At 40.3% G+C, this 9053-nt stretch overlaps 1 protein-coding gene across 1 annotated transcript; it reads right to left on the bottom strand.

Moving 5' to 3' along the window:
• Nucleotides 1–1555: 1555 nt before the first annotated feature.
• On the bottom strand, nt 1556–8082 carry LOC123128044 (AP-2 complex subunit mu). The gene is made up of 13 exons (XM_044547945.1): nt 7743–8082; nt 5381–5558; nt 4575–4665; nt 4384–4478; nt 4173–4262; nt 3830–3878; nt 3586–3724; nt 3322–3438; nt 3131–3221; nt 2912–3054; nt 2476–2590; nt 2114–2158; nt 1556–2041 (listed from the first exon to the last, which is right to left on the bottom strand). The coding sequence occupies exons 1-13, from the start codon at nt 7823–7825 to the stop codon at nt 1961–1963; spliced, it is 1317 nt and encodes a 438-aa protein (XP_044403880.1). The 5' UTR covers nt 7826–8082; the 3' UTR covers nt 1556–1960.
• Nucleotides 8083–9053: the final 971 nt, after the last annotated feature.

Below are 9053 nucleotides of genomic sequence, written 5' to 3'. Positions count from 1 at the left end.
CTCTCCCTCTCCAAGTAGGGTTATCATATAGAAGGACATATGCAAATGAATTTGTTTGTGCGGTTTTTTATGTTCAATCAATGTATGTGAAAATGCGCTTTGGTTGTTTCAAAAACATGTATTATAACTCAAAAAAAATCTAGAAGTTGTGTATGCATATGTATAGATGTGTTGTATGTGTGTACGGATTTTCATCAATATGCATATTTATATGCAACATATACAAAAAGGACAAATAGATGTACCAAAATGGGTTTGTATAATGTTGTTTTTGGGCCGGGTTTTTTCCTTGTGTGTAGCGCATAATCTATCTTATTAGTTAAGGAAAATTAAAGCTACATGGTGAACATCCATTTGCATTCATATAAAACATTTAAATACAACATTCTTCTTTTTAAAAATTGGGCTCCCCGCACTCCAATGTGTACTGATTTAAAAGCTAGAAAGATTGCCCGTCCTATTAAACATATTTGGTTTGTGAAGTCTCCTCTTAAAGTGAAAGTGCTTTTACGACTTGCATTTTAGAAAAGTATACTACTCCCTCCGTGTTTAAAAACATGCAATATAAATGTATACTTTTTGTTTGAAGTCAAATGTTGAAAAGTTTGGCCGAATTTGTAGGAGAAACTTTCAAAAACTACAATACTAAAATGAAATTGTGACACTGCTTAGTTTTGTGTTAGGAACTCAAAATAAAATTCATTTTTGTATTTGATTTACTTAAATAATAATACTTATTAAAGTTACAAGTGTTTACACTTGTTCTTGCATATTAAAAAGAGTAAAAGTTGTGTGCAAGTTTCAGTATGTGCAATTTCACTATTGTGTGTGCGTGAACTTTTTGTTTGTTCTTTTCTTATTTTTTTGTGCTACCACATTGGTTTGGTTTTGTCTTTCTTCTTTCAACTAATACCAATGCCCTCACTAAGGTATGTCTTACAATAACTTCAAAGAGCATCTATTAAGTTATCGATTTGATTTTTAAACATATTTACCCCTCCACGCTATGGCAAAAGAAGAAATGACTCCCTTCAAAACTAATGACAAAACTACTCCGTTTTAAGCTGGCTAATCGACATGTGGCGCACATCACCATTACCAATGGTGGAAAATGTATAGGATCCAAATGGTCAAACTAGATGTTTTCCTACTACTGCGTTTTTGGAATTCTGTGAATCAAAGAGGCCTTTAGCTGGAGCTGCCAAACTCCTTCCAAAACACAATAATTGACATTTTAAATATTGATACTGTCTTTTAAGACATTCTGTAAATAATTTTTAAGACAAATCTATAGACATGATTTTGGAAAGGAGGGAGTACTATTTAAAACAAATTTAGTAGTGGTAGTAGCAGCAGCAGTAGTATTTTTAAAAAATCCTACAACTTATTGCCCCGTATCAAAATGTAGGACATTTTTGTAGGCTAGTTTAGCGTACAAAAACGTCTTATATTTTGGTACAGATTTAGTATTTTTGAACTGAGGGAATCCTTCACCAATCACCACATATGCTTGGACATCAATCAGCATTCACACAGACCTTGCAACAAATTCTCAAGATGGAATGGCATAGCCACTTTACATCAAACACAGGCACAGCAAGCCAACAACATTATCATCATATATTTATACACCGTTTTGCAAGCGATTTGACACCCACTCAATGAGAAAACAGCACGAACTGGCAAGGGGGTGTATTGATCAACGAGAACGAATGCTACTGCCAAATATACAATAAAAATATGCCCTATGACAAACAGGACACGGGGGAGAATACATATCCCATGTCAACATGAAAATAAGGAACATAGGAAAACTGCCTGCTCTGATCTGCCCTCTGCTGAAGTTCAAACTTGCAACGAATTGGGTCATAATTTACGTGCCATCTGATCAATCATGATGAGTACAAAAAGAGCTCTGCAAATCCACGAAATAATGAGCCCACGCCATTTTTCTTGGTCACTAACACCTGATTTCATATGATCCAGCCCTTGTGATGTAGCGAACCCACTCAACGGTGTTGTAGCCACTCTTCTCCCACACCTGAAAATGCATCAAGAGATGGTTTTAGTACCAAACATTTTCAATGTTTCATATTGTACTTGCTCCACATACCTTGAGGAACCGAACACGTAAGCCAGAAGCAGTGAACATCGGAACCTGCAGGAAAGAAATATCATAGTGAATAAGAGTGCAGGAAGCCAGGAAACAATCAGACAACATGGGGGGGCCTATAGCACATTATATGCATGAAGGCTCCTCAAACAAAAATACTCCAAGGTCAACCAATTATTTAAGTATCAATTTATATTGTACATGCTAAAATTTTGTTCATAAACAACGAGATACTGGGATTCTTTGCTAACATTGTCATTCTCAGTTATAAATGCAGAACAGATAAATAAAACAGAGTGGAGGAAAGCTCATAGCCATCTTGCCAAGGAAACAATAAGATTCTTAACGAGATTAAATGTAACCTGGAACTCCATCTGAATCGGTGGCCTGTTCGCTAACTTCTTTTCCCCCATTGTAGAGATCAGTTCAACTTCTGCACTCATCGTTGCCTCGGTCTGTCCAGGAAATTTCCTGATCCTATGGTTTGAAATGTGCATTATGATTTATGAGTTCATGCTGGTCAATGTGCAATAACTGCAAGAGGTAGCTCAGCAAGAAAAAGAACTCCCAGTACATGCACTAACAGGACATACTTTAAAATTGCAAATAGCTAGGCAGGGCATAATTTAGGGAAATTTAGTTTACACCATTCTGAACAATTCACAGCTAGGCAGGGCATAATTTAGGGAAATTTAGTTTACACCATTCTGAACAATTCACACTATCAAGCCCATTAGACTACGACCCACATACTGGCTTTGGTATAGTGCAAATATTAGACAAAAAGATTGCACTTACTTCCACACCAGGGAATCAATCGAAGCATTATATTTGGCTTTGCCAGATGTTGTTTGGAAACTCGTCTTTGCTGTCTGCTTTGGAACCGGAACTTTAACCACAACACCAAGTGCAAACATCTTAGCACCAAAAACACTCTTAACCTGCGTAACAAAAGATTCACCATGTCAGCAAACGTGTACACGTTTATGACGTAACCGAGTAGATATATTTGCTCACTTTCACATTAATCTCCATGCGTGTTCGGCCCAACTCCTTAATTGTGGGCAGAACCCGGAATGGAAGATTTACACCCTCCGTGATTCGATATCTAGGAACAAATATGTCCGTCAAAATCCAGCTAGCGAATGAAACTATCATTTGTAAAATGTACTGATAATTGCAAGAATAAATAGGGATCTAAAGAATACTTCATCAATTCGAATTCACCATCTGGTGGCACAAAGCTGACTGTTTTTTCTGAGTTAAATCTTGTTAGGTTGACGCACTGGTGGAACGTGACATCATCGAGTTCTATGGTCTTCCCACTGTAGAGGGAGAGAACACAAGCAATCAGGAGATCATTTACGAAAAGCAACAAAAGTTGGGTAGCCAGTAAACAATGTTAACTGGCAAAACAGTTATATATATGTGCACAGTTTGTCATCATGTGTCAAGACTCAGTAAAGCAGTACCTCTTTGAAGGCCTGGACTTCAGTTGGGCTTCCTTTTCAAGTCCAATTTTGTCATTTAGTCCCAACTTCAGATCAGGCATTCCAGAGAGGAAGCACTTCATAAGAATCTTCCCTGTCACATCACATCGTAGAACACTCCCTGCAGAAATGTAAGAAATATACACGGCGGACATCAAATAGCTGAACAGGAAAGACACCGGAAACCTCAGACGAGATAACAAAAAATTGATGGTCCATAAAATACCTTTGGAAGACATAAGAAGGTTTACGCTCTCAACAATGTCCAAGAAAACCTAACATACGAGAAGAACTCATTGTTACTTCACTTGCTAAATGGAAGCAAACAATGACATGACATTAATGACAACAAATAAATGAAAACTGAGGGAAGTATGGGCCATTGCTTTAACAGGAATGCTGGTACATGTACAATATGCATTAGAAATGAGATGCATTTAAAATGTATGCGGGATGATGGCATTGCTAGTAGCCCAAGCACTGATAGGAAACTAGGACCATTATAAATGTTAGTCCTCTGCTTTTTTCGGAATACAGCTGAAGCCTCCCTACGTATTTAATTCAAATACCTCATTCTTCTTGTACACCAGACCCTCTCTTCTCCAACCAACAGCGCCGGTAACTTGCAGGGTCGCATTTGGAACAGGCTTATCCGAAGGCTATATCAGTACAGAGAGAAGGAAATATGGTTCAGTTACTTTCCTAGAAAATAAATAGGAACACATAATTATTTTTTTGCATATCCAATACAGCAGACTTCATTTTTCATATATTTCTGACCTTGGAGGAAAATGGCGACCGTACGCCTTCCTGGGTTATATATAACTTCAAAATTTCAGGGGAGAGATTCTGAGGATAACCGAAGTCCATAATCTCTGCACAGTTGCCAGAGTCAATATTGCAAACAAAAAAAAGAATCCATGGTGGGAACTGAAGCAGAAAGCTAAGTCCAAAATCGGATGTGCCCTTACCATCAAGAAGTTCATATATTAACACAAAGTTATTCCTGATAGCATCTTCATCAAAAGTTCCACCAAAGTAGGACTTGAAGAGGGCCACTGCCTGATAATTTCAAATAATCTTCAGCAGTAATAACGGCGAATGAGATAGGACATGTTAAATTGCTCATAAGGATGATGACATGATGTATACATTGATTAGAATCTCTACATCGAATTAGCAACTTTAGTTTCATCACTGAATCATCTTTGGCCTAACATACAAATTAAACTAATTCCTAGCCCAATCCCTCTCTTGCAAACAGGCCCTCAGGAAATCATATAGAGCACAAAGGGTTCTGTTATTCACTTAGTCCTATCAAACTATTCCCAGCAGTGATGAACATGGAACATCACACCATCTAGGCATTGAAAACTTGTAGTTTTTGTACCACCTGCTTGTACCCTGTTGGGTTTGGTGATTCTGATGTACCATCACCAATTACTTTTCGCAATAGAAAATTCCAGTCACCAAACAAAGCCAAACATCAATACCATTATTAGATGACATGATCATTTAAATCTCTCGGACTGAGATGATACATTATCTTACAATTTGACAGAACATTTCAGAAAATCATATGGCTTGTTAAGTAACTAATACATTCTTTTGCTCTGAGTAGACAAATACACAAACATCACAGACAAATATTTCTAGTGAAAAAGAAAAACATCAATTATCTTCTTTAGATTATATTATATTCATCAAGATCATAATGTCTGTGTGGGTTATATAGAATTTATTTGGAAATGCTCATAAGACAACAGAAACTTCATACCTCCACAACAAACTTGAAAGCACAAGAAACATTAGCATTGCTGCTAACCACGATCACAATGTAAACATTACTGATCCTCATGTAAAGGAAGGAACAGCCTCCTATTTGTCGAACAGGGCATGTACCAAGCTCTTTTGTTTGCATAATGTGCATCCTGAATGCATCAACCATATTTCCCCTGCATAGCCATACATGAACACGATAGGGTTTAGTCACTAAATGTAAAGGTATGTGCAACCAAATAAGCAGGAAATGGAAAGTGAGAGAAGCAAAATGAATACGCGGGACTGTTTCCTATTGAAGTGATAACTGAGAAAGGCTATGAGAGGAAATGACCTAAGTAGCCTCTTGAGATCGCTTTGGAATGATGAGACAGCTGTCCAGGTGATAATAAATACATGTGCACAAAAGAAAGAAAGAACGAAAGAAAGAAAGAAAAGGACATGGTGGAACAAACGTCATTAAAATTTACATCCATGTCCTACGTTTATCAACAGAGCTTGAAAAAAAAATGCTTGCATTACTCAACAGTAGTGTCATATTTACATGTTTTAGTGTCCTTCATAAACAATGACTATGTTGACAATATATCATATAGATGGAATGTCGCTTGCTCAATATTAAACTAGTGTAAGACCTACATGTCGAAATAGGCTCAGCACATACCATGGATTTCGAGCCGCGCGACTAGTCGATGAGTCGCAAAAAAATGTCGACTCAACTTAGTGTCGACTCGAGTCGCGAGTCGCGACTAGTCGCAACTGCAGCTGCAGGCTCGACTTTTTCCGAGTCGCTACCCCAAAGTGACTCGGATGAGTCGCGACTCGAAAACCATGGCACATACAGGATTACAGCACATTGCTGCAGGTTTATTGAATGGTCTTGTTTTGTTTCTACTATCAATGTGCATGTATGAAAACATTCTCATATTTATGATTTCTACTGGTATCAATTCCATTATCTCTATTCCTATAAAAGATCCAGTTGGTGATGATGGTGTGTCTGCATCCGTCATTTCTGACCATTCGATCTGCGTCTAACACATGCAAGGTAAGCTGTGGCATTTTTGCAACAAGGCCCTCGCCACTCTGCCCCAACATTTCAGAAAACCCCTTAGTCTATTTTGGGTGAAACCTAACATATTTTTAGTGATATATATCAAAACCAGGGTGATTTTTTCAAGTTTGTGAACATACATTAGTCGATTGTAGATCCGTTCCAACGCACAGGCACTTTGCTAGTACAAATATAAAAATTGCATTTTGTGGGAATATTCAGTGTTCAAGAAAGCGTTTTTAAGCGGTATATTAAGCGGGTTTTTAAGGACTGAGAGATGGCAAAACGCTTCGCTTTTGCCCTAAGCGGTATATTAAGCGGGTTTTTTTTTTAAAATTTGGCCATAACTTGGTTGTTTTTGAACTACTTCTGCTTGTCTGCTTGCGCAATAACGGCAATGTGCCATTTATCTTATTATTAGGCTCTGTTCGGGAACTATTTCCTTCATATTCTGGCACAATTCAGGCTGCATGATCTCTATTAGGTTGTGTCTGTTTGAACTGAACTGCATTTTAGTTGTTATTTTGCTTGCTATGTGAACCTGATGTGTATTTGCTATGGTGTGAACTGTATTTTAGATGCTATTTCAATTACCCATGTGCCATGTTTCCTATTTTCCTGTGTATATTATTCAAAATCTGTCAAATTCTAGCCAATCTCAAAAAACGCTTAAGCGCGCTTAAGTGCCCATTGCTCTAAGCTGTGGCCTTCCGCTTGACTTACACTTTCCGCTTTTTCGAACATTGGGAATATTACGAGATGTTTAATAACTTCTGCCGTTCTTTCGAAGACCTCTTGGAAATCTATGGTGCGAGGGTTAATATTAATAATTAATTTCAGTCCGACGGTTACTATTTCGAAGTTAGCTGGCTTGCAGTAGAAGTAAAATTTCGACTACAGAAGGATGTGACTACTAACTACTGTCAAAGCCCACCGGAAGAGATGAAATGAACTATGCAGCAATTTTTCTTGTCCAAAGTGCCTCAGTGCCTCACTCATCAAAACTACGAGTTCAAAATGCAAATGAGTTAGGAACGCCACAACAAACTGAAGCGCGCAATGGGCAAATTGCAGTGCCGCAACGAGCCAACCACCAGAGTGTGGCCGTCAACTGCACTCCTCCCCGCAGAATTTCACTTGTCACTCAACGCAGCAATCGAAATTCACAAGCTACCTGACACCCTTCTAGCGATCTACTACTCCATAACTACAGGCTACGACCGGAATCAACGATCCTGTGGCCTCAGATCTGCCACTCAAAACCCAGGGAGCCAGGGAGGTGAGGAAGGGGAGCGGCAAGACGCACCCGACATCGTCGCGGTATAGGCGGTTGATGAGGACGTCCCCGCGGAGGTTGAGGAAGTAGATGGCCGACGCCGCCACCGGCATCGTCTCCGCGTCGCCCGCGCCCCGGCTCGAGCGCCTGGGACCACCACCCTTGACTGGCGCGCGGTTCCACGGTGCGCCGCCAGCTACGCGGGCGATCTGGTGTGCTCGGGGCTCGCCGGACGGTGAGGTGGAGGAACGGGATGGGCGGGGCGCGGGTTTTGGTAGATCTCGGGGGAGGGAGGCACGAGCACCAGGTCGTCTTCCCCGTCCAGGAGCGCTTTTTCGTGCGTGTTTTCCAGAATGGACCTCCCCGGACGGCGTATTTCCGTATTTGCGTGGTTGTCTTCGGTTGGTGACTTCTGACTTCGTGTTGCGTTGCGTCTTGGTCCCACTGCTCTGCTGGTAGTAGTACACAAAACAACATGTCCCATGCAAAATCATACAGTACTATGTTGTCCCAACCCAAAAAGAAAAGGATATTATCCAAAAATATATATTGTAGATTGATCTATGAACAGCAAATTTGTCCGTGGATATTGGTTTTTCCTCATGTACCCTACCCATAAACATCGGGTACTCCCACGCATACCTGCAAAATCATGGATGGGGTGAACCAACCTGTGGTTGGATGGTTAGAGGGACAGTGGTATCCCCGACCCATCAGGGTTCAAGTCCTGGTGTTCGTTCTCGTCGACGACGAGACGCCTACGGTGACTTCGTAAATCTCAAAATGATATGTCAGCTCAGTCTCTCGAAACTGCTTATAGGGGTAGGGTGTGCGTGTTGTGTTCATAGAGATGCGTGTATGCGCGTATGTATGAGCGCTTGTGTCTGTGCCGTGTTAAAAAAACTATGGATGGGGTATGCTTATGAATTTATATTCATGGTAACCCAATTAATACCTAAAAAGAATTGGTAAATAAAAATAACTCTTATGACATGTGGGGTCAACATCTAACCCCGCGTGGCCCTCCCCGAAACCTACAGTAGCCCACATGGCCACGTCCGCCAGCCCGCCACTCCCCATATGTTCTATGTGATTCCTTGGAATGACGAAACCTCGACTCATCACCTCCTGGCTCATGCCCTCCAACCACCCGCCGCTTGTACTCCTTTGTCGCTGCCTCCCACTTTGTGGCTCCAATCGTCCACCGCAGATACTTCTTGTCGTTGTTAGAGCCCAAAGAGACATATGCGAGTGGATGTCATCTCAATGTTAGACTACTCGTCCGTCGTCAACTGAATTTAGATTCATTTCTCTATCTTTTATGGTGAAATGCATGGGTAC

Source organism: Triticum aestivum, chromosome 6A (genome assembly GCF_018294505.1).
Source record: "Triticum aestivum cultivar Chinese Spring chromosome 6A, IWGSC CS RefSeq v2.1, whole genome shotgun sequence".
NCBI lineage: Eukaryota > Viridiplantae > Streptophyta > Magnoliopsida > Poales > Poaceae > Triticum > Triticum aestivum.
This window is presented reverse-complemented; position numbering and strand designations above follow the sequence as displayed.

What these genes read in the sequence shown, in the direction of transcription:
- LOC123128044 (XM_044547945.1), bottom strand. Translation starts at nt 7,825, where the DNA reads ATGCCGGTGGCGGCGTCGGCCATCTACTTCCTCAACCTCCGCGGGGAC. An exon ending in CTTTCAAGTTTGTTGTGGAG is followed by an intron (nt 4,666 to 5,380) that starts GTATGAAGTTTC and finishes TGAAATTATCAG; the next exon opens with GCAGTGGCCCTCTTCAAGTC. An exon ending in AATATATGAACTTCTTGATG is followed by an intron (nt 4,479 to 4,574) that starts GTAAGGGCACAT and finishes GCAACTGTGCAG; the next exon opens with AGATTATGGACTTCGGTTAT.